At 38.3% G+C, this 27341-nt stretch overlaps 1 protein-coding gene across 1 annotated transcript in view; it reads right to left on the bottom strand.

Moving 5' to 3' along the window:
* The window catches only part of tp63 (tumor protein p63), a 44999-nt gene extending 29646 nt beyond the window's left edge, over positions 1–15353 (bottom strand). The window contains exons 1-3 of the mRNA XM_065240748.2: positions 15154–15353; positions 7119–7253; positions 5358–5487 (exon numbers count right to left, since the gene is read on the bottom strand). Of these exons, the coding sequence (XP_065096820.1) occupies positions 5358–5487; positions 7119–7253; positions 15154–15206 (318 nt within the window). The 5' untranslated portion in view covers positions 15207–15353. The remainder of the gene's footprint in view (positions 1–5357; positions 5488–7118; positions 7254–15153) is intronic.
* Positions 15354–27341: the final 11988 nt, after the last annotated feature.

Below are 27341 nucleotides of genomic sequence, written 5' to 3'. Positions count from 1 at the left end.
AAACAATGAGGAAAAAAAAAATGACATGATAAGGGAAGTCGTTGCACAGACACAAAAAACATTTATAATAATTCGTGCTGGGTGGCACGAAAAAGACATTTGTGCTCCAGAGGCACAAAAACAGCGGAAAATCAGACTTGCCGTGAGATAGGGTAGTCAATACAGCAAGATATAAAATATATTGTTAGAATCATGAATAAATTTTACATGCCATATTCTTTAACACAGACAAAACAAGCTGAGAAGTGTTTATGGATGGTGTTTTAAGCATTAGTAAATGAAGTAAAAGTTTGTGAACTAACTATATTTTGGCTTGAAAAAGCCTAGGATGAAAGTTAAAAATATTATTTAGTTTGATGAAATGTAGATATAGACAGACAGACATATAAATGCAGAAAGATTTGTGTGAAGGTTAGGTTTAGGGATAAAGAGATGGGATAGAATACAGTTTCTGCGTATGTGTGTTTGTGAATGTGTTTTTACGTGTATTTGTTTATGTTGTGCGTGTTTGCATAGGTTTGTATCTGTGTGCGTGTGCTCTTCTGACTGGCCTTTATAGAGACTGCCGTTCAAACTTCTTAAAGCGTTTTTTTTTTTTTTATCGATAATGATCAGCGTCCAATCAATCGGAGCTCCCTTAGGTATAATCACCCTAACGGGGTTCCATGTGATGTATAACTATGCACTTTAGCCATGATGACACTGATATCCCAGCAAGCAGTAGTCGTCATTTTACTATGTATGTTAACTATAGACACGATATAATGCGGCGAACCCACTTCTAGCCAAAATTAACTTAAATTTGGCTGCATGTCTGTGGTGCCAAAAAAAGTTGCGAGATGTATGATATTCCATCATGTAAGCAAAGTCAACAGTGATTAAACATTTATTTTATTTTGTTTTGTTTTGTTTTGTTTTGTTTTGTTTTGTTTTGTTTTGTTTAAAAAAAATGAATTTTATTTTATAAATATTTATTTACATGTTGTGTGTTGCTTAAAAATAAAATGTGTTGTGTGCAGTTGATTGTATACGCAGACATTTGAAAATAAAATTTTAGTGAAGTGCAATGGGAAAACCACAACACAGTGAAACCGTGGTATTTTTGCTTAAGGTTATCATACCGCCAAAATCTCATACCGGCTCATGCCTAGTTAGACATCTGTTACATTTCCACTGACAGACTGAATTTTGCATTGTTTTATCTTAGATGCCTAGTAGGCTGTGTTTAGAAAGCTATTAGAAGTCTTTAAAAAATGCTTGCTGGAAATATACCACCTTTTGTGTGTTATTTACTAATCGTAGATTTATTGAGGACTGCCTTTTTGCATTAATAAAAGAAAAAGGGTTGTCAAAAGAAAAGAGTGAGAGAGTTAGAAAAAAGAAAAAAAAGAGACATTTAAATGGATTACTCTGTATCTTGGCAGCGCCATTTCATTTTGCTTGAGGCAAACTGGTGGGGTAAAGATTCAGCAGTGATTTAGCAGTTGTGACTTAACTGTGAAGTTAAATCTTAAATAAAATGAAATCCCTTTTTTAACAACACCTCTCTGAAGTGATCGGTACTGTATCTACATCAGCATACAAACAACTATAATTATTTGTAAAAACTATCAATAGCTTTAAAAATGCAAAGCTTTTAGGATAAAACGTAAGCCAAACAGTAGTTGCATACTGGATAGCTGTAAGATAGCACACCTTAATGATGTGTTCCAGTCTAATGCTGAGTCAGGCTTCACTTGAAAAGAACACTACAAATGACTAATCAAGGGCTAGAACAAAACACAGCCTAAACAAAACATCACATCACCCCGCCACCTTGAACCTATTCAAGGGATTTATGTTAAATTTTTGCTGGTCTGCAAAGCCCAGACCAAAAACATTTAGCTGTTCTCGCCAACTAATCTGTCAGCACCTATTTCAGGTGTTGTAGTGTTATTGGATATCACCGAAGCTCATACAAACCCCTCACACTAATACAAACTATACTAAATGTGTTTTGATCTCGCAGTAAGAATGTGGAGCGATTAATCTTCCCTCCATTCTTAAAAGCTATGAAAAGCAGACAGCATTACAAACCACCAAAATCTATACAGTTGTCATTATCAATCAAAAATCACATACAAGCCTACGTTTTAAGGGCAAAGGCTACACCAACACAAATGCATAGTCAAAAAAACTCTATTCTTATTTAAAATGCTGTCTGCACTTTCATTGGGTGGTTATCTATGTATATATATACACTAACATTCAGCTGCTCCAACTTGCCATTCTATCAGCTGTTAATGTTAAGACAACTTTATACAACTCTTTAGGCAACATTCCTCCATGCTACCTGAATCGACACCTCTTACTCCCTCTCTATTTTTCTCCTCCCCCATCCACGAGCTCACATTGACAGAAAAGGACGCAAGCCTGAGTTCATCGCAGCGGCAGGTGCTACTCTAAATTGTTGCCCTGCAGCTAAAGAAAAAGTACACCTCCCCAAGAAAGAGCAATTTCAGATTAAAACATATAACCCTGCGTAATACACATACCGCAGAACCAAAGGGCGCCAAACATCTCACAAATTGTCCACTGACTAATACCGTCACACCCTTTTCTTTATTTAAAAAAGGTTTTTTTTTTTAAAAAAGGCTGGTTCTTAAAGGGATGGGCAACTATATCGACCATCGCCTCTTATTAAAGTTCGTTCTTCAGAGTATAATGAGCATCAGAGCCCTGGTGCTTGGCAAGCTGCCATAGTTCCTAGCTTTTCGATCAACATCAACGCTAGCTGGCAAGGGACGGAGTGTTAGCGTGCCATCCAGAGTACCACACCCGATCTTACTGTGAAGACGAAGGGGCGGGCGGTGTTGTAAGTATGGGGGGTATTAATCACTAGATCAAGAGAAAAGATAATCCCTCAGGGCCGGAGAGGCAAAGCGTTGCTCAGTGTCTTTCCTTTTTTCTCATCTTTACTGCTGGACAACTGCATTCCTGTGTTGGGAGGGGAGCCACCACCTCACCTAATTCTCCTGCGAGCCCAAAGACAACCTACAAGGCCTCAGCTACAGGTCATACACTTCAAGTCAAACTTTCCATTGCTGTTCTGTCGTGTATAAACATAATGTCAAATCTAACCGTGTTGACAGAATTCGCCAGAGGAATTGATAGATTATGCTCATGTCACATTGAATCGTAGAATAAAGTGCTAAAGGTCTAAATGTAGAATACGTAAAGAGTGAATAAACTGTAGAAGAGATGAAGCTATATATTAACAAACCTTGTACCATGTACATTAGAGAAAGAAAGAAAAATCACAACTTACGTTAAAGAAGAAATTGTCTGTTGTGTAGAACTGATGTAAATTTGTTCCATCTTCATAATTCATCGATTCACTTTAGTCCACTAGATTTTTCTTAATGTTTTCATTCAAAAACTACTTTAAATATTTAATGTTTAAAACATTTAAAATGTAAACGTAATTTAATAACGCTACATTTAAATCTAAAGCACTTCAGATGTGATGTGTCATTGTAGCAAAACATCACTCCTATCAGGACCTTTTATGTAACGCTGTGCATCCGGACCTAGACACGTATCGTTTCATTTTGGTACTTAAACTATCCAGAATGACCAGGGAAAACCCATGAACACCCCAATAAACACTAAAACACCCACGAAGAAATGTATGTTAACTGTTTCTGCTGGGGCTTACCACTAAAATCCCCACTACTGAAATTATTCACCTGACTGATCACAGTAAACAAAAGAGTTTCATATGTGATATATTTGCGATACAATATTTGTGACGCTTAAAAATTCTTATGCTTATAAAATGTTACAGATATTCAATAAAAATATTATACAGTTAATATAAAGACACACAAACTATAAAAAAACTAAACAATAGGATAAATAAAGAAATATGGCTTTAATAGGTTAATAGGCTCCCATCAATAAACAGCCCATCTGAGACCATTCAGTGGGAGGTTTTAAAAATCCCCATGTAAATGAGTTTTTAAGTATTGCGGGGGATTTCTGTATGAATTAATTTTGTATTTTACAATGAGGTGATGTGATCAAAAAAGGGTCTTGCATTTAATCTTCAAACCGTAATGACACCGTAATGATCTGATTTGTACCCCCTCAGTTTATTTTTGGTAGTCATGGGAAGGTTCAAAAACAAGGATTTACAAAAAAAGATAACTAATTGAAACTGTGTTGTGTATGTACAAGACTAAATGAATTAAAAGTAAAAATAAATTTTTGGGGGTTTCCTTTTCTATTTATTTTTTACGCAGCAGGGCTATGTGCCTCCAACTGGAAATGAAGTATAGATAAATAATCGCACTAAAAGATGATTGGACAGGAATAGATAAGCGTGGATTTCTGTTGGCAGCATAGCAATTTTTATTGGCTGCCTGTCGTGCTGAGTGCATCGCATGTTACAGCGCTTAGTGTGTAAGGTCAACGATTAGTTAAATTAATGTAAAATGCAAAACTATCATAACCCTAATTTATGGTAACATAAATCTCCCATAGATGTTCAAGGCTCCAGACTGGGACCAAAGAGTTGCAACGCAAGCATTTTTTTTTACAAGCTCTCGCATGTGCGACCTGCAAATTTGTATTATTTTCACCAATGTGCAGTGACGCAATTTAGGCATGATGGGCAACATGGGCGACATTTTCGGAATGGGGCACCATTGAAAAAAAAATGAATGTGCGACCGGGGTTTTACCGCTCATTTGCATGATGATCAATCGTTTTGTCTCATCTTACACTTTACCAATATGTCTACGCAGCCCCGCATAAAGTCGAATAACATCACTTCTCACTCAGAACCGCAAAAAGGCGTGGGTCATTAGACATTGCAGAGATGAACTTCTAAACTAACACCAAAAACATTATAGATGAGAATAAATGTCAGACATTAGGTGCTCAGGTCAGGAAAACTGGATGAAAGACGAGAAACGAGTAACGGATTAAAGTATGTATATAGCTATGTTACTCATCTCATTATAATATGCTAACTGATAACACTGGACATAACATATTGTTTATATAGTTTAATGAAATACGTTACCAGCAACACATCAGCAACCAGCAACCTAACTTTAGTGATTGTATTTAGCTGCTGACCTAAGATCAGCATTGCGAATCGTTATGGCTAATTAAAAGACATCTATTTGCTGAAATGTTTCGTCTTAGGGAACGCTGAGCTCAAAAATCTGAAAAAAGCAAGTAATCCGTGTGTTTATTTCTGGTTTAAGGTTAAGCCCCCTTAAAATTTTTATGTGTCCCTTCAGTCATTTCATTCTGCAGCCGGGCCTGAGCTAGCTGAGTGTGTAATGTGAGGGATATCGAGTACTCACAGTAAGAGGCTCCTCAGGTCCACGCATGGTGATGCAGTCCATGCTAATCTGTATGGTATTGGATGCTGATCCATTTGCAAGGCCTTCAGAGAAGTTTAGCTCTATTGGTTGCATTGAATGAAGTGCTGACCTAGAACAACACAATGAATTTAAAAACAAATTTCTTCACAGTAAGAACAATTAAGTGAACGTTTATCATTTTATATGCAACCTTTAAATAGGTACAACCCTTCTGATGGAATAAAAAGTATTTTTGAAGAGCATAAGTTTGAAAATGGTTTAAAGCTTAATTTCAGGAGTCTTTCCATTCAGAAACTCCCGAGTGAGCAGGGACCTGCCATTTTTTGACACTTGGATGGACATTCCCATTTTTGTATCTACTCTGTGATCATATATTAAGGCACATACATTATTTTAATATTGCTTTAAATATAATGGTCATATTATAATCCCAAAGAAAGTTATTGTTATAGTTAAAAATACTAATGTCATTTATTGCATTACTTTACAATATTTTTTGTCATTTTATTTTTCTTTATTCTTTATGTCTTTGCTGTTCGTGTTAGAGCAATTTTTTTCGGCTGCTTTGCAAAAAATTTTAAATTGTTAAATGCATACAGATAAATCTGAAAACAAAAAAATACAAAATAAATACAAAACAGCTCAGCATTGTATGTGTGTCAGTATTTAAAGGTACAGGTGTGATTGCTTATAGTGGTTAGACGTAAAAGTTAATTTGTTAGGTACATTAAAGAGACACTCCACTTTTTTTGAAAATATGCTCATTTTCCAGCTGCCCTAAAAAAGTTAGGGGCTAAAAAAGCTAAAAAAAGTTTTGATTTTTTCCTATTTAAAATTTGACTCTTCTGTAGTAACATCCTGTACTAAGGCTGACGGATAACTAAAACCCTCATATAAAAAATCAGAGGTATGGAAGCATTTTATATTTCGCAAGCAAGACAACAACGATAGTGTTGTGAACAAGCTATTTGTGTTATTTGTAATGCAGAGGTTAAATACTGTAGTAATATTAAATCTATATTCATTGAGTTGAATCGAGTATGAAAATCGACCTGAGAATCAGAATCGAATTTGAAATCGATTTGATAGCTTGTGAATAGAAATCGAATCGATCTGGAACATCTGAATCGATACCCAGCCCTATTAGGAACTATACTCTCATTATGGTGTAATAATCAAGGACATTGCTGCTATAACATGGCTGCCGCATGCGTAGTGCTATCACGCAATACGCACTGCCCGAAAACAGTCCACTTGGTTAATTTCAATAGCAGGGGACAGGTGCTGCATAATATCATTACGCCTGCTGCAGCCATGTTACAGCAGCAAAGTCCTTGATTATTACACCAGAATGAGTATATAGTTTCTTGCCATATCTGCCTTGAAAAAATCACAACATTTAAGTCGGTTTCCGTCGGTCTTAGTATACGTTACTACAGAATAGTCAATATTTTTTTGTGCGATGCTAATGGTCTAAATCAGATTCAATGGATTGTGCTAAGCTATGCTAAAAATTCTACAGCCAGACCCAGTGATCGGCTAAATGGATCCCAAAACAGTAAAAATCAAATGTTTAACTCTAGGGGAGCTGGAAAATGAGCATATTTTCAAAAAACAGTGGAGTGTCCCTTTAAGTACTGTGTGTGCATTTGCATGTATAAAAGATGTGTGTGAAGCTTTACAGTGGTCTGATTTGAATATTAATGTAACAGCATATTTCTGGAATATTTTGTAACTTACTGGTCCAGCATCTCTAGTAGCTGGTTAAGTACATCTTGTCCAAGGATATCTGTACTCTGAGAGCCCTGACCTTGTGACATGGAGGCCAGGAAAGAACCTTCAGCCCATGAGAGACATGCTGCTGGTTCCCTCAATCTAGAAAGTTGGAAATAGTAGACGTTAAATGAGCATTTGCATCCTCTTTCACACATTTTCACATCAAAAACAAGTTTACATTTTGATGAAGACTGCACCAAATGTTTTATAAATTAAAGCGCACACATCTCTTGAGGTAAACTGATACAGTATCAGACATTGTGTCAAGGCGCCCCGCTCAGCAGAGATGTAAAACCATAACCCATGCTTAATTACCACTCGCCACACAAAGGCCGTGGTCTTTGTCTGACTAATGCAACACCAAAAAACAGTGTTAACATGACATTTAGGAGGGGAAGAGAGAAAAAGACTGTCAGAGAAAACACGATGACCCTCTCCATCGGAAACATGACACCAAACCAGAACCCGGTGCCTCATTGTTCCTGCTAAGGAGCTGCACACGCTGAAGACCAAGAAGAGCGGAATTCCCCCTTGCCATCTATACGATAGCAACACCGCCGCTATGCAGCACTCGGAATGCATGTGGCTGAACTGGGCTTGGCTCGGGGCTTGAAGTTAGTAAATGTATGTCTGCGCGTGGTTCTGGGAGTTGGGGTGTCAACCTATAATCTAGCATTGGCACTCGGGTGTGGGGCCGGAATTCCCCTACATTCTGTGAGGTAGGGAGATATTAATATACTAAGCTATGCAAGCATGCCTAATAAATGCTGAATGCGTGAAGGCCAAAAGCTTTCAGATTACTGTATAGAGATACAAAGCAAAACCATTCTTTGATATTTATGAAAAGTGACACTTTGGTACCACTTTGGTCTTTGAAGAAAAACTTTCATTTTATAGTACTAATGCTCTCTACCATAACAACGTTTCTTTTAACATGAAAAATTAGACGAACTATTAGGATTTAGCCATATAGTGTAAAAGTGTCAGTTAATGTAATAAATATGCACTTATTATACTTCGTATTAATAATTTAAATAAGTTAATACCTGAACTAACCTGACATTAGGTTACACCAATAACTGGTCAAGAAATGCACATGTTTTTTTTCAAGTAATACAAAATAATCTACGCCCATTTCCTAATGCAGGAAAAATGGGAGGTGCAAAAGCTGCATTTGGAATTCAGCTTCAATACCATGAAAAATTCCTCTTTTCCCTTTCTTTCAAAGGTTCCCCCCAAACATCTACTCAGAAGAAAAAAAGGCATATATTCTTTTCTGTCTTTGTTCACCTAAAGAGGCGTGTCACAGAATGAATGCTAGAGTTGAATTACTGGGACAACGGTGTGCTGCCAGTACTGTCACTGGGGATAAAAGCTTTTTCAGCCCTAATGTTTACTTTAAGCCTCATAGATATTGTCATTTGGCACAGTGGAAGACACATAAATGCCAAGCCCAATGCGTCAGCTTTCACAGTGAGTCCATAGGTCCATACCTCAGCATTCCCACCGCGCATTATAAAAAAACACTTAACCTCTGAGGGGTGTTTGAAGAAGTCAGCATATACAAATGAAAGATGTGGCATAAAGTACTGACAGCTATTCATATAATTGTATTAATACATCAATCACACTCTGCAAGCACGAAAGAGAATTGTGTTATAGAATGTAAAGCAATGGCGAAAACAGCAACTACTTACAGCGAATGAAAGTAATAATAAAAAAGATGCGATCTTGTAAGCTCACAGGTCATGAGGTTTAGAAAACGGGGTATGCACCTTATTGTTTTTGTAGAGCGGCATTTTACCAAAGTCGCTTTAAGGAATCGCTCTACTCGGCGACCATGTTTGCAACGCCTCAGGCAGTTATTTTAGTCATGCAAGACTAAAGTTCTATCTGCTTGAATAAGAAAAGACACATACTACTACAATCTGGAAAAATGAGAAGCTTGCCACCAGCAAGTAGCTTTCTAAAGCCCAAGTCTCTAATGCTCAATCATAAGAGGTAAATATTGTAGGTTACCAAGCATCTTAAGATGTTTGTTTTTTTAATACTTATTAGTGGTGTAACGCATCGCAGTTGATCCGTAATCCGTACATATCACGATCCACGGTTTGGGTCGCATGCGATTCGCTGATTAATACGCAAATTTAAATAGGGTGAAAGTTGCACGTGTTTCAAAGGCTTGCAAATGTTAACACTTAAGTGATTTTAAACAATTTAACCACAAAAAGGCGCTAAAGTTAGCAATTTTCTGTACGCACAGACATATGCAGTTGAATGTGTCCGGTCCAACTCCAATCAAACGTGATTATCCCTATGCCCTTCAAAGATCAGAGCTCTTGATGTATAAACTTGAGAGAGAGTTGTGCTACTGTGTCTCATACTGTAGTCCATTAAAATACATTTGGCGAATAAAACACTGAAAAACAACGTAATTTTCACTTTATGTTGAGCGACTGTTTATGCTGCATCTTCTTCCCGAAGCGCATTTGGAATTTGTTTCCTTCGTCTGTCTGTGTGTGCGTGTGTTTAAGTGCACTCAAAAGTGCATACACGGAATGACGTGTTTCAAAAAACAAGCAAACAATCTTTCTGTCCTTGACAGGACTTGAAAGGTTCTCGAAATACCACAGTATTCTTTTTCTAATAAAACACATTTGTTTAAGTTGTTTGCCAATAAACAACATGGCAGAAATTGTCCTTGTCTTAATTGATGTATAATGCTGAAACAAATGTAGGCATGTCAGAATTATAGTTATGCCACCTACATAGCCTTTTTTAATGTTTGATGAAGATAGAGACTTAAGGAAAATTATGTAAACTAATAATTTAAGTTTAATGTCCTAATGATCAGCTTACTTATTTGTATGTCCCACAGCTGACATGGAACGTTATTAACCGGTTCAGAACTTTATATTTTTTTTTTTGTTCTAACCGGTTCAGGAACGTACATTTTAGGGTTGAACCGGAAACCGGAAACGTTAAAATACTGTTTCTGTTCGCAACGAACCAATTGGAAAAAAATCTGGTTCAAAGCCATGATTAAACCTAACATGAACTGTAGCATAACGTTTTTTTCTCTACCTCAAATTGCCCTTAAAATACATTTTTCAATATAATTCCTTTAGCAACTGCGCATGCACAGGTTTGCAAGTGCCTCACAAGACTTTGTGTAAACCGTTTCATCGGACACACGTGCATTGTCGCGGTTACGCGTCTGGTCGGAACTTTACTTCCGGTTTGTTTAATGGTCTGACTAGTGGCTAAAATAAACTCTGGAACAAATACCTCATCAAAAATAACAAATGTTTTGGTTTTCTAAAGACAGGGGGAGATGGAGATCATGAATCGTCAATATGTAAAGAGAGGTTTGGCAGTCGGTTAGTATTTAACATTGTATACATTATAGCAGTGGTTCTCAAACTGGGGGCCGCGGGATTATATATATATAACATTACCACAAATTATGATCCATTTCATAATCCATGACATGAATTTAGATAATAATAAAAATGTGAAATATTTTGAAATATGTATTTTTACTTTTTTTTATAAAAGTTGGCTCCACATAATTGAATCATCATTGTAGCTAATGTCTTAGTATGTGAATTAGGGTCAGTTAGCACAAAGGTAAAAAAAACTTTATGATGTTTACTTAACAGATTGTGACAAAGCAAGCAACTCCACTGTGTGTTTAAAGACAGAAGTCCCTTTTCCCTACATTTACTATTAAGCTCTGAAGATTTAAGGCACATAAACAATTCAATAAAAAGCAAAGGCCTATAAACACACAGAAGCAACCTAAGCAAAGTGTTAATATCATAGGGGTATGTCATCTATATCACATATCACGGAAGACTGTCATTTATAGTGCACCAAGAGTACTTACTGGTGCTACAATTGACAGTACGTCTAATCAGATTTAGCTTTTGCCATCACACTCTACACCGTAAATCAAAATACTACTTCTCTTATGTCAAAGAATGTAGTGGCTAATAACTTATACAAGGTCTCTCCAAGTTGCTGTATAAAGATTACATGTCTCACTCTCATTGATATGTTATTGCATTTAATATTGTCAACATTACTGCTCAGTGAGAGCATTAGGACTATATAAGTCTCCAGCAGGTGCTGAGTGGCTGCTGTCTCAAGTCACACACTGCAACAGGACATGTTTGAGATCCCTGCTTGACAGCTCTGGTAGCATGACATCATCAGGATCGGCGAACTTGTGCCAGGGGTATTTTCTCATTAAAATTAAGAGGATGCAAACTCGGCAAAAGGTCAGAAAATGAAAGGATGGGCGACTGCCAGACAGCAACTAGAAACCAATACGCTTCACAGGGATTTTCAGCCAAGAATGACATCATGGTCCGACAAAAGGTGCAGAGCCAATGTGTGAAAATATCCAGGTTTTGATTTACACCCAAAGAAATGACAGGTGAAGTTTATAGTGTGAATTTTTTTATCTGCTGTCAGCTAAAGTAAGAATCGCCATTTCATCAATTAAGCATGCATGCACTAGATATTCAATGATTCATGGGATCACACAAAAAACAACCATAGTAATAAATAACACATACTGGAACCTAAGGAACAACAGTTTTGAAGCTATCCAGCAGCAAGATACTGAAGTTTTTTCTTTATTCTTTTAAAAGAAATGCCAAAACATGCTCACATTTACTCAGAGTTCTGCTTTTCCGTAATGTTTTACCATCTTACTCTAAATCAGATCCCATCCCAACTATGAAAGAGTTCTAGAAGTGCAAACTTAGTCGAATAATTATTAAAAAATGCAATTTGAACAGGTTTTTTTTTATAAAAACAGTTCACCACAGGGTGTCTTTTACAGACTTTTATGTAAAATATACACAAAAATTAATTTGTATGTAATTTCTAATTGTTTTAGCATTCCGATGCAGACTAATTTAAGTATTTGAAGTTTAACATTCGTTGTCTGACACATCCCCCGGCTCGCGTGTAATTTAGATGTGCCCCACATCACCATACGACGAGAAATTTGATAGCTTCCTGTTACTGCAGTTTATCATGTTGATTCAATACAGACATAATCGGGATAGACACGGATAATAAAATGACACCAATAACAACATTTATTATATGTGGTGTTCTGGGTTGGAGTGAGACGGAGAGCTTCAGTTGGCTGTTAAACAGTAAAACAAGCAAGGTTAAACTAAGCTCTTACAGTAACTTTGCACAGTCAGCAATAAGTTATCAAGTCAGCTTACTTTAAAATAATGTTCCAGATATTCTTGTTAGATCCGGCTATTGTTGTTACAGGGAAAAACACAGAGCGGATTGCGTTTTCTCCGCGGCTGGCATTATAGTTAACAGAATGAAGAACAGGCTTTTATCAAAGCAGGTAATAATGATTCTTCTGTAGTTTTTTAAAGAATATACAAGTTTAAGTATAGGTTTAGTGAGTTTCCTAATTATAAGCCTTTTGTGAAATTGTGTTAAAATGATAAATATATGAAAACGTCAACAAAATTGTCTCAATTAACGTTATTTAAATAAACAAATAATCGAATATTCATTTTATGAACTCAAATGTTCTACTGTATATTACTAAAAAAATATGCTGGCCCATGCCTTAGTGCAAACATGGCTTGCTAAGCAAAAACTCCTTGGAGACAATAGTAACCTGTAGTGCATATTTTCAGTTCACATTTAGTGTAGGGTGGTTTTCATCTCTAGAGGTGGCTTCTCTAGAAGCTGTGGGTGGGTGTCTGGTTACTGGGGGAGTTATGCATTCTGCCCGAGGGAGAGGCTGCACTGCGTCCACTTAAACACAGACCAGGCCCCTCGTAGACAGGACGGGGTCAAAGGTCACAGCTTAACAGGGCTGCCCATTGTCTCTTGACAGGTTGGGCACATCCAGCGATGAAAATGCAATCAAAACAAACAGAGCCCAGCAATCTGGGGAGACGAGTGAGAGGGGCTTCTCCACTATCTTCATTAATCAGAGGCCAGGTAACGTTCAAAGAGATCTACCAACCCCATTCCCTCATCCCTCAAACCCAGGGCTGCAGGACGGACATGGTGGCTCAGACAAAAGAGTAGCGGCCCCTATGGCTTCTTCACCTTTTAGACGCGTGCTTTCATTGTGAATGGGATGATATTGAATCTGGCTGTGCTTTAAGATACCTCCCACACTCACTTATTTTACTCAGAAAACAATTCAACATATTTGATGTATTGTTTTTTAAAGAAGCATGATTTTCACTGGAAAACAGACACTGCAATATCTTGCTCATTCTAGGAATAATTTACTAAAATACATTTTTACTTAAAAGCACAAAACCGTTACATGTACAAGATTATGATAAATGTACTACCAGTTGCACAAACATACAACCTGCACTACAATTAACTACAGGTGATCTTAAAACAAAAACACACATAAAATAGATAGATTGTGACAATTTAATTTAATTTAATTTATGATCATTTTATATATTGATCATTTGAATTGAAAAGACTTATATTATTAAATAAAAAATAATATTATGAATTTGATTCTGTAATTGTTAGGTTACCTACTATGTCTCATATATAAATATTCCTTAAATGTCTCATATATATTTGTAGCAATCAGGTACTTTTTTACTTTTTTGGGGGGGTTGTTTGTACTCTTCACATCTGTTACATTTTTCATTTTTTTTGTGGTTTAGATCAGCTCAACTAACAGTTGGATTAGTCACTAAACCCACAGCCGCTGCAGGTATTCTCACATGTATTCAGGTGCTAAGACTTCATGAAACATACACCGTAAAAAAATGCTTTAGATATGCAGCTGTTTGCCAATAACTTACTGTAGATTTAAATATATGTTATTTACTGGCAACAGTTTGTTCAAAGTTAAATGAACATTAAACATTAACTTATTTTTAAAGTCATTAAAGTCTTAACAGAATAAAACTGTAAAATCACAACCCCATGCAAAGCATTATGGGAATCAGAAATTCTCACCATCTTTTTCAGTTTTTTCTTCAGATTTTGGTTGCCAGAATGCTTTGTATGGTGGTGTTATTTTATCAACATAAAGATTTGTTAATGTTAATTAACTTTGAACAAATTTTTCCCAGTAAATAACATGAAATTTAAATCTACAATAAGTTACGGCTGGCAGTAATATTGTTATTTCTACAGACATTTTTAACAGTGTAGCAAAAAAGACTATAAGTAATATGGCATTAATGTCAAACGTGTGTTGGAAAAATGGCTGTAGATATCATGTATTTTTGTAAAACTCTTAATTTTATGTAATCTAAATGTATCCGGTATGTAAACTTAATATTTTAAGAACCCCTTTACAGTAAATAGATTCAATACTGTACTGTAAAACTCTCAAACATGGGACACGTGCTTTATAAGGTCAGTTTATACATCTGAAAACATTAAAAGCATGACAATTAATTTAACTACTTACAAATACAAATCTATTAATAGTTATACCCTCATCAGTGTCACAAAACAAATGTCCAGAGAGTATCTGAGGACCCTACAATCAAGCATGTTGAGTATTTTGAGTACTGCATCTAGTCTGTTCGAATCCAAAATCGCACAAAAGTATTTATTGTCACCATAAGAACACCACAACTATAAATATCATAGCCAGCTAGCAGCTGGATAACCAAACACAACCGTTAGCACCTAAGTGTCCCATTTTGTTAATCTAGTTGCTGATAGCAACTCTTTCATGAGAAAAAAAAAGAAAAATACACCACCCTGGACTAGTGTGTCATCAATGTGATTTTCTTCTCATTCAGACAGATTCAGAGAGCTAAAGCTAAGTGTTCCATAGCAAAAGCAACCCACTACTTTGCAATGGCTGCTCATATCTATTTACAAACGTAGCAACTAAATAAAACTATGCATGCACCATGTGTTCATGTCCATGTTAAACTTGGTGACCTAGCAAACAGCGTTCTAGAGTTGGCCAACAAACTACACTTTACAAAACCTCCTGTCTTACCGTTGAAAGGATCGCTCTGGGCAGAATTGTACAGCTGCATAAGGAGATGTCATACTGCCAGACTGAGGTCTTTACTGAGGTCGTCGAGGTTATCAGCAAGTGGCCCAAGCACATGTATTACAGCAGATCTATGATCTATGATCAATAAAAGAAAAACATCAAAACCAGAACACAACAAAACAGAAACTTGAGGCAGATTAAAGTGCTAGAAGGTCAAGTGCACAGGAGTGAATCAAGTGTGGAGGATGTTTTAATTTTGGTTTAATCTTTCTACAGCCCATAAGCAGGGGGCGGCGTCAATGCCAACTAGTTGACCAACCCCTGACAACAACTGGACATGGTATCATGCCCCTTCAGTTGCTAGGATATAGATATTAAGCAACACCCCCACCCATTCCATTCCTACTCCATGTCCCCAGCGATGTCTGTCTAAGCACTAACCTGAAAAGCACATTCCAAAGGTCCGTTCGCTGGCTGCAGTTTCTGTCCAGAATCCCAGGAGCTTTGAGACATGCATGGTGATTGCATCACACTTGCCGCTAAACTCTATTTTGAACGGACCAGGTGAAAAAGATGTCACATCAAATGGCCCTCAGTGACCATAGTGGATGGTGTTAGAAGTTTAACGCCCTGCGGACCGCCGATGTCTTTCATCTGTCAACATGCAAATCGAGAATTTAAACAGTACAAGTATAAAATCACATAAAATATTGATGTCAAGTTTTGTCAATTCAAAAATGTAAAGAAATCTACAGCAAGTTGATAAAAACATGACATTTTGATACCAAACCATAGACCCAGACACAATATGCAGAAATTCTTGTAAAGTCGCCCCCACACGAGGCTTCTTGATGGCACCGCCCAGAAGATGTAAACTTAGAGACGTTTTGCGGTTTTTAAGGGGTTGAATTGCAGATGAATCAGTGGTTTAAAATAAAGGGGAGGTCACAGTGGGGGGAAGGATAATAAATAGATGCTGAGTATCCAGGGAACACAAGCTGGACTTTTGTACCTTTTAGAATGACAGCCTTAGCCAAGTGTCCTTCCTCTGTCTTACTCCACCACCAATAAGCCACATGGGACAGCTCATAACAGCATCAAAATATGCCAAGTTTCCAAGTGCAGACTGTATGCCATGTGCATGTGTACTTTGAGAAAAGTGACCTTAAAACTGATGTTTCATCCTTTGAACTGGCTGCCCAGCAACATCCTAATCAAATGTACCCCACACATTCCAAAGCAGCAAGTTATTTTAGACCAACCCCTCTACACACACCCAGCACACAGTTAAGCGTACACTGCCCACACCCAGTCAGATAAATTTACAAACATCTGCAAATTGTGTGTCCTCATTTTGAAGCGTCATTCCTGAACAGAATCCAACTTAAACAGCCTATACTGTGCTTTACTTCAGCAGGCCACATCAGGATCAGATCGAGGGTGGCAGATTCCTGCATACCCACAACTAGATTAAAAACTAATTGTCGCTTGGTAGAATCAGAAATTGATGCAAACTGAAAAGTGTGTTGACAGGATCACAAAAGCGTTTTATTATTAACAGCATAGCGTCTCATTTAGTGTCACGCTCCCGCGTACCTCTCCAACCCCAGCACAATCTCACTCACCCACAATTAAAAATGTCATCATCTGTATCACATCACAATCTAATTAAGGGTAATATTATAAACTCATCACCCACTTACCTTCATTGTCCTATATCATATGAATGCCTGTTAAGAGAAAATGGTGTTGCATAAAATCCCTTCTGTCATCTTGCTCCTTCCATAACAGTTAAAGCGATAGTTCACAGAAAAATGAAAATTACCCAATTATTTACTCACCCTCAAGCCATCCTAGATGTATATGATTATCTTTCTCAGACGAACACAAGAGTTATATAAGAACATGTATTGGCTCTTCCAAGCTTTTTAATGGTAGTAAATGGTGCTTCTAATTTGAAGCCCAAAAAAGTCCATCCATCCTTCACAGAAGTAATCCACACGGCTCCAGGGGATTAATAAAGACCTTCTGAGGGCAATAGATGGGATTTTGTGAGAAAGATATCAATATTTAAAAATGTACAAACTAAAATAACCAGCTTCCGGCAACAACCGACACACATATGACGTAGTCTACGAGACATACTGTAGTGTAGAAGACATAGTGATGAGCAGCTTTGATTCATACAAATAGGGCTTGGTGAAAAAACTGAATATCCATCTAATATAAATCCTCCGGCATTTTCTTTTAAATGCCCGCTTTAGAATTCTATTTCCTGACAGGCTGTTTTATTTTCGGCGCTTCCGCCTTTGTCATTACGCCACTACATCTTGTATGCTACGTCCTACGTCATATATGCTGGTAAAGCACTCTCTTGTGAACGTGCATCAGTCATTATTATAGGGTAGATCATGGGATAATTTTCATTTTTTGGGTGAATCCCCTTAAAGCCGCCTTGCCACTGTATATAACATTCGGACAGGACTGTCAGGGGTTGCCCACTATTGCCAGTCGTAATAAAATTTAAGTTTAATTGTAAATCTGTGCCAACATGGTAGAGAAGCTCATTCCAGCCAAGAGACTTCATTCTAATATTCACTCTTACAAAAGTTATTCAGAAAAATGGAATTATCTCCACTTTTAGCTGAAAATTTGAGAGGTGATAAGAGAACAAATCAAGGTAGGATGAAACACGTTTTTTGTTGTTGTTTGAAAGCTGATGGTCTGTTCTTTGCCTATAGCTCTTGTTAAGTAACCAAACCATGTTATTAAAAACCTTCTTTGGAAATGTATGAAATGTTGCCACATCTTTTGCATGCAAATTTTTACAGAATCTGTGATTTCTTTTTTCCATTTGAAACCGTTCTTGTAAAGGCATCCAAAATAGTTCTTTCTAAGAAATGCTTTGCATGTTCTGTGATGTAACTTTTGCCGATTCATACATTACAATGTTGATGCAGAACTGATATGTATACTTTTTAAGATAATAATTGTCAACTGCTGTTATTCTGAGTTCTGGAAAAGAGTAAAATATTTTTGTTGCTTCTGAAGGACATTACTAAATTAATAAATTACGAACAAGAATAAAATAAGAACAATTCAGCGATCATCCTGCACTCCAAAAAATGCTACGTTTTTTTCAACCCACCGTTGGGTAAAAAGGGACAAACCCAGCTGTTAGGTTAAATTAACTCTGAAAAGTTTTACAATGGATCGAACAATGGAGTAAAATAGGGTAAATTACAACCCAAGAGGTTGGGTTTGTCTCTTTTTGATCCAAAAATGGATTGAAAATAACCAAGCAAACAAATTATCCTATTTATACACTTTATGTAGAATACCACAGGAATCCCTAAACCTAATCTCTGCAAATGCTTATCTCATGTTAGTTTAACAGGAAAACATTTACACAAGCAAGTACTTTGTATTATTAGTATAAGTACACAGCAGATACAGACAGATATAAAGTATGGCAGAATCATTCCACTAATAGTAATAGTAATAGTAGCTGTAGCATGTACAATAAATCACACACGTCTGTGACCTGCTCAGATTGCGAAGGAGTTGATTCTTGTTCCAAAAGATCAACAAAGCAGCTGCATGCTGTAAAAATAAGATGCCAAAAACTTTGAACTTGGATGATCATTCGTTTCTAGACATTTAAAAGTCTATTTTAAGATATGTGATATTTTAAAATGATTTAAGATATGCAATCCTAAAGACTTTTACATTCTAATATTGGAGCTAATTTACTAAAGACACAAAAGTACATTTCTCTATAATCGTAGCAGTTTAGATTTCCCCAGAATGTATTCTTGGACAAATCAATAAAATACTTGATCTCAACTCTGTAGTGATTACCAACCCTGTTCTCTTAGCAAGGACAAAATAACATTACTAATATGAGCTTTTGGCAAGTAGAAGTGATAATGCAGGTGACACATGAGACCCTTACATCACTACACTGTAACTTAATTGCTCTTAACATGCAGACATTGGATATTAATGGATCACTCCTTCACTATAAGTTCATGTGAAATGTACAACCTCATTTAAGGGCACTAGTGGTTACGTCAGTCTCTGGAGTAATCTGTGGACTCTATCCATGCCACAACTATAATGTGTTGATAATCTCTTGGTTGTGCAAAGTTGCTCTGCAATGTTAAATCCAAGTTAATCTGTACTTGTAACGATGACTTGAATACAGTTGTTTATAAGGCAATGACTGAAGCACATGCACCTTTAAGTACATCATCCCCTATAATTCTTCTTTATGACTTTTACCTTCCTTTATGCACCATGGCAAGGCAGTTTACACTGCCTATTACTGTCATACGTTTACTTATGGCACTAAGCAGTTGTCAGATTGACAGCTGGTAGGAGGGTCTTCAACATGAGGTCAAGAGTACACTGCGTGGGATGCACACACGCCAGCCACTCTGAGGCCCTGTGTTGTGGTCAAGCATATGCGTATGTGTCTGTATTGCCCCCGGTGACTAATGGGAAGGGTATCCAAATGAGTCAGAGGTACCAGAGTTTAGTTCAGTGCTTGAAAGGTGATAATTCATGGTATACAGAGGCTCGTAGACAACTCCAAAACTGCCCGGCAACTCAGCAATGTTTACACCAGTCGAATATGAGGGTAGAGCATTCCTTTTGAGAACATAATGAAGGTTGACATGGGCAAAGATGGAGTACTGCATCTTATGAAGTGATTACTGAAGCATGTGTACATTTAGATATCATAATAGTCACTTAAAGCTTTAATTTTGATCAAGGGCATAAAGGAAGATCAGACTATAGAAACTACAGTGTAAAAAAACCTTGTGCTTACATTTGTAAGTTTAATCAACTTGAATTTACAATTCAATGAACTAGCTTGTTGAATTAGCTTTTATTGAATTAGCTATTTTTATAATTTATAGCAACCCCTCAATAGTCAAAAACAAGTGCTGGGCATAAATTAATCTAGATTAATCTCATTCAAAATAAAAGTAATATATGAGTCACTACTGTAAAAATGTCTTCTTTTACTTATTTTTTATGGTAAAAAATTAATCTATGCCCAGCACTATCAAAAAGGTTGAAATTAACAGTCATTTCAAATGGATGATTGAACCTAAAAATTTAAGTGCAAGAAGACATTTTTACAGTGTAGTATAATATGGGTAAAATGCTTGTTAAAAGTATTTTTAATTACATATTTATATTGGGCTTTTTTAAATAGATAAACCAAAAAAGTGGGGAAAAAATCTACAAAATTGTTTTTGCATCTTTTCCTTATTCATCTTAGCTAAAGTGCTAAAGCTCAGTCAGGCGTTTAGATCATGAACGGATAGATTCAGATAAATTCAAGTTCATCCATCATTTCTTACCTGAACTGAGACATGCCTTGGTGGAAAATGTCAATACCATATTGCAAAACAAACCCTATAAATATAAACCCATACATTAGTGGACTGCTTGCTACATTTCTAGGCATTATTGCATAATAAACAACACAATTTGAAAATGGTAAATATTTAACTCTTATAACTCAAATTTTATTAAGATGATTTATTCATAATATTTAGGACTTGAGGTAGAGTAGTTTGTTTTGATGTTAGCACATGAAGCACAATTTTAAGATTATCTGACAAAGCATTTTTACAGTGTGGCTGGGTGCACATTTAATCCTGTTTAACTAATTGGGAGTTTTAAAAACTTGCTATATTTCTGCACCAACACAAATACATTAGATTACTTTGCAGGGTTCTGTTTTCACTTTAATTTTGTTGTTTAGAAGAGATCAAAGTAAAGTAACAAAAATATGTTATCTGTGATTCAATACTATGAAACAGCAAAATGAAATGAATAACCCAAGGGAGAAATACTGTGTATAGACACTGTATTATATAATCATCCATTTCATTATTCATTTTGATTATTAAGAAGGTTTTTACCTTTAGCCATACAGCCAAAATACAAACTAAAAATTAATTAGCAATAAATACATTTACAAAATTCACAAATGATTCACATGAATGAATAATATAAAGCATTATAAAAAGGAACACTACCTCTCACATACGGTGTCATTAAAGAGATAATTTTAGTTCCTGCACCTTGTTATTAATGTAGGTATTAAACTGTTGACAAAGAAAAATACTTTCCCACGATGTTATTCATAATATACTACCCTCAGCTCACTTTTGTCACAGTGACTTTCTCCACCTAAATTCAGTTGTGTCACCATTCATGGGAAAATTGAAGTTGCTGATGGCAAAGAGGAAAAGGCGAACTGCCAAATTTGAATTATCTAGTAGGACAACTTTTGGTGGGAACCAGATTTGTTTTTACGTTTTTTTTACATCCTCGGTTACATTAATAATGACAAACTGGTTTGGGATTATTATTGAATAATATTAGTCACAACCAGTTAAAGCTGTTAGTCCACAACCAAAACAAATTATTTGTTTATTAGTGTAATTAAAACAAGTTAAAAAACAAACGTTGCAACAGTTGCAAAGCATGTGAACCTTCCTGAAAATTCTGTTTATTTCATTTTCATTTTTCTGACTTCCGTGTTGTCATTTAAATTTTTAATGTTCAATTATATTTTAACTACTAAACAGCATGTCTAATCTATTACATTTATTAAATGTACAAATAAATCTTTTAAATACAATAAAAAATTATTTACATTACAAACAATATTTAGAATTTTTAGTTTTTATTTAACTACAGAACTATTAATTTTGAGGTAATAAGGTACAAGAGAATGCACTCTAAAAATTGATGTATTAAAACACACCTTACTTTTATAACTTTTACCTTGTGTGGTCACTTCTATTTATTTTAACACAAAATCAACAAAAAAAATTACACATAATGTGTTAAATAGCATAACAAAAAATGTTGTACAAAAACTTTTAGAGTGTGCTAGAATAGGTCACAGCTGACTTTGCACGATCCACCAACAGCCTTGAGTACCTTATTGCTTTTATAAAACAGTTAACACATAATACAAATATTTCAGCCCAAAGTCGCTCCGAACTGGACTTAAACCAACATTTTGTCTGGCATGGAGGTCAAGCCCTCTCATGCAGCATGCACATCGCCAGCAGCTAGCAATGGCACAGCAATAGATTTCGTTAATTTCTATGAAACCTTGACGACTTTCGGCGATAAGAGCGCAAGTGACTGTTGCCAACAGGAAGTAGGTGTGTTCAACTAAGTGACAAAGTTTAAAAAGTTTAACTTTATGCAAATGATGAGTGCCTTCCAGAAGCTACAGGGCTCCAGATTGCCACCAAATGGTGGCATTTTGCCACCAAAATTTGAGAGTGTGCCACTGAATTTTACATCCAGTTGCACATGTGCGACCAGTAAGTTTGACCTATTTTTTGTGATGTGACACTGAATTTAAAACCGCACATTGTACTTTCTGCATCTATCATCAAAGTATTTATTATTAATACAGTGTATTACTTAGTAGAAATGTGAATATTTGGTTAGCATGTTGATTTACGGTATGTGCCCCTAAATATTCTGGTTGCGACCCTAAAATTTTCAATTGGGGGCCACTGTGCTTCTAGAGAAAAAAAGTTTGTCTGGAGCCCTGAGCTAGCGCTAGGAATGAAGCAGTGGAGTTTTACATCATCTGTCTCTCATTAGGTACTAAGGCTGCATCTGAAATCGCATACTGTGACAGTAGGTACTGAGTTAGATGAAGTACATACTCATCGACTGTTAAAACAGTAGACACTATGTAGTATGAATATGCATAGTAGGATATGAATTCACACGTACTACATCCGCCATGTTGATACATCAAGTGACAAATGTCGTCATAACAACAAGTTGTTAATTGGAATGACGTAAAAATAGCGCATTTTAACCACAAAGGACAGCTGTTTAATATGTATTTGCATTCGAATAGCCGTGTAACCCCTTTTGGACAATTTTTTATAAAACAAAGCATCTCCTTCTTCTTTGTTGGACAACTCCTCTCCCGGGGGCTCAAAAATAGTAAAGAGTGCATATAACACTTCGGGATCTTGCCGGAAGTAGTATGTCATCCGGGTACTTTTCGCCTACTGTTTTTGAATACTATGAATGGCACATATGGTCACCCTATTCTAACAAGACCTGGAGGCATTGCAAATATGGCGTCAGAGTGACGCAACTTCCTTAAATGAATTTTGATGTAGCATAAGGAGTGAGGTTTACACACTGCACAGCTTTGACAAACTAGCTGAATTGATAAGGCAAAACTGATGTCGTTTTTACGGTATACACCGGTGAAGCTCAAGCTCACATTCAAACTTGTGGTCATGGCTTTCATCTTTAGGGACCAGTGCAAGCAATTTGTTACTAATTTGTTTTGCCCCATCGGCTTGGAGCAGGAGGCGGCATTTCTGCCTTCGGATGGGCTCACTGACACTTTACTGGCCATAGCAGAGGTTGAGTTATCTGTTGCAGCATAAGAGGGCAATCTTCTGCGGTCTAATGTGGAGGATGAGCCCATGGAGCTCTCGCCTTCTGGCAGTCGATCCCTGGACAAAGCTGACGCTCAGATGGCAGCTTTGCTTGCTCGAGTAGCCAAGAACATTGGGCTAAGGTCCACATTCATGCCTACACTCAAGCGTTTGAAGCTGGATGAGTGGTTTCTGGGTGCCGGTCGCGATGTTAAGCCACGTTCCGCTCCAGTGGCATTCTTCCCCAAGGTGCACAAGGAACTTACTAAATTTTGTAAAGTGCCATTTTCGGCACAATCCATGATTGGATTGGTTTAACTGCTCTCACCTTTCTCGATGGTATCCCAGGTAGAGCATGCAGTCATGCAATTATGCCCACAGATGGCTGTCACCTGGCAGGACCAACCAAGGCTTTTCTCCAAAGCCTGTAAGTTTTCCTCTGCACTCATGATGAGGGCTTACATGGCTACGGGTGAAGTTGCCTCCACCCTGCATGCCATGACCATCCTGGAGGACTACGAGGCCAAGGTTTTAAAAGATCTGCACGAGGGTAGGTCCAACCTGGAGATGATGCAGGAGCTCTGCACCGCTACTGACCTCGCCCTCTGTGCAACGAACGTGGCAGTGCAGCCTCTGGGTCGAGTTATGTCCATTATGTCCGAGAGAGACATCTTTGGCTTAACCTTGCGCAGATGAGAGATGCCAAGAAAGTTTGCTTTCTCAAAGCACACATCTCGCAAGAAGGGCTGTTTGGGGATATTGTGGAGGACTTTGCTCCTCAGTTCTCCATGGTATAAAAGCAGACAGAGGCAATTAAATCCTGCCCTCACACGACCCAGTCACCTTCGGGCATCACGGTCCTGTCCGCCATCTGCTCCCAGGCAGCCCAGCCTACTGTGGCACTGGCCCCACCTCCAGCTACATCAGAGAAAAAACAATGCGGCCAACCCACGAAATATTCATTGGATGCCGTTAGGATGTTAACTCAGAGATGCATCCTGGCGGAGGTTAGTTACCAGGATTGGTTTGTTGCCATCGATCTGAAGGATGCATACTTTGATGTCTATATGCTTCCCCGACACAGACCCTTTCTACTGTTTGCTTTTGAGGGGAAGGCATATCAGTACAGGGTCCTCCCTTTCAACCTGTCCCTGTCCCCCATGTCTTTACCAAGGTCACAGAGGGGGTCGTAGCATTGGGTATACTCATTCTCATTACCCTTGACGACAGGCTCATTCTAGCACACACATGGGAACTGGTTTTCCCCCACAGGAGTTTTACAGCACTTAGACCGTCTGGGTCTTCATGTGAACTGGGAAAAGAGCAAGCTTTACCCGGTACAGAGCATCTCTTTTCTTGGGATCAAACTGGACTTGGTGATGATGGAGGCGTGCCTCGCAAATAAGTCAGTGTAAGCGTGTCTAAAAGCTTTCAGACACAACACAGTGGTCCCACCCAAACTCTTTCAGAGGCTCCTAGGGAATATGGCATCCTCAGCGGCGGTTGTTCCCCTTGTGTTAATGAACATGAGACCACTTCAACAATGGCTGTATGCCCGAGTTACCAGGTAGGCATGGCACACAGGTACCCACTGTGTTCTTCTGACACTGCAGGGCCAACGCACTCTCAGCCCCTGGCAAGTCCTTTCTTTCCCCACAGCCAGTGCACCACGCATATTCCGGGTAACCTCAGCCATGCAGCCGACGCGCTCTCAGGACAGGTCATGACCCACAGAGAGTCTAGACCCCACCCCGACATGGATCTGTACATTTGGGAAACATTCAGCAAAGCCCAGGTCGACCTGTTTGCTTCTCTGGCAACACCCATTGCCCGCTATGGTTTGCCCTGACCAAGGGTTCCCTTGGCATGGATGCCTTAGCACATATCTGGTCACGTCACCAGTGGAGTACGCCTTCCCCCAGTGAGCCTCATTGCTCAGGTTCTGAGGAAGATCAGGAAAGAGGAGCATCAGGTTCTTATGGTTGCACCTCTACAAGCCCAATCAGACCTGGTTCTCTGAGCTGGGGAAGACCCACAGAGGTATGCTGTCAGTTCAGTGCTGTCCTTCCTTCAAGAGGAATTGTAGAAACATCTGTCCCCATCTACACTAAAGTTGTATGTGGCTGCCATCCCATCACCTTCATTGAGGGTAAATCACTGGGACAGCATGATCTAATTAGTAGGTTCCTAAGAGGTGCCATAAGGTTAAATCTACCTAGACCGCGCCTTATCCCCTCTTGGGACATCTTGGTGGTCCTTGTGGGCCTAAAGAGGGCCCCTTTTGAGCCCCTGGGAGAAGCTGATTTTCCTCATCTCATGATGAAAACCACTTTCTTGGTAGTGCCTGACTCTATTAAGGGTGTGGGGGACCTGCAGGTGCTCTCTGTTTCCCCTGAGTGCCTAGATTTTGGGATGAGTGACTCTCACGTTGTCCTGAAACCTGGGCCTGGCTATGTGCCAAAGGGATCAAGTGGTGAACTTGCAGGCGCTTCCCTCTGGGGGAAAAGACGCAACCCTGTTGATGTTGGTTCCAGTAAGCACTGTACCTTTACCTGGAACACACTCAGAACATTAGAACTTTCGACCAGCCCTTTGTCTGTTTTGGTGGACAGCAGAGGGGGAATGCTGTATCCAAAGAGAGGTTGGCACACTGGATCATGGACACCATCTCCTTGGCGTACCGGTCTCAAGATCTGCCACTCCAACAGAGGCATAGTCCCCTGCACAGTGCACCACCTTAGTAGCCATCTGTATAGCTGCGGGCTAGGCGACGCCTAATACGTTTGCATGGTTTTGCAATCTCTGTGTTGAGCCAGTGTCAGCCCATATTCTCCAGGGAGACAATATTTGGTTCAGGCGGCTGGCCAGGCATAAGGGGGTCTGCTCCTCCTCCTCTCGGATGGATACCCCCTTACACTTTACTGGATGGTCGTAATGTCATTTAGAGTTCAGTATGGCACGTTTTGCCTCTGCCCACTTCATGGACGTCAAGACAGGAAGCAGCACTGTGGCACTTCATATATGTCACAGTGTCAAACTGTGTTCTGTGTTGGTCATAGGTATTAGTGTTGTTCCCCGAGTTAGCCACCAGATGTCTCTTGTCTTCACTATCACATGTGCCATGAACTGCATATCCCATAATCCTGTCTGTCATCATTGATCATTGTTTTCAGCTGTTCCCACTCACCTTGTTAGTGTTGTGTATTTAAGCCCTGTCTGTTCAGTCTTTGTTGTGGATTCCTTATTGTTAGTCACATCGCCTTTTGTATCTGTGTTCGTGTTGGATTTATGTTCTGGATTGTATTTATGGATTTTGACCCCTGCCTGTATGGATTATGATTTTGGATCACCCCTATTAAAACTGCTTTTGGATCTTACTATTTGTGTGTTTGTGCGAGTCGTGACAGAAGGAATCCACCATGAAAAGATCCAGCGGATTGGGGATCCGGATCAGTCCGCCCGCTACTGCTAGGGAGAGAGGAGAGCGGATAGCCAACATAAAGGCCCTATGCCAGCAGGGTCAACCGGTGGGTTGTCTGGCCCAAATGTTTTGAACCTTGTCTCGGGGCCTGAACTATAATGATGCAGTACTGAAGGACCTGTTTAATACCTGCCTGGATGACCCTTTACCTAGGTGGGAGATAAACGGACTGGAGATTTTGGATTTCTGGGGGTTCACCCGTTACTTAGAGCATCGTAGCCAGTGGGATGACACTGCCACACCTGCGA

The sequence above is a fragment of the Paramisgurnus dabryanus genome, chromosome 7 (assembly GCF_030506205.2).
Source record: "Paramisgurnus dabryanus chromosome 7, PD_genome_1.1, whole genome shotgun sequence".
Classification (NCBI taxonomy): Eukaryota; Metazoa; Chordata; class Actinopteri; order Cypriniformes; family Cobitidae; genus Paramisgurnus; species Paramisgurnus dabryanus.
Note: the sequence above shows the minus strand (reverse complement) of the source record. Positions and strands in the feature narration are given on the sequence as shown.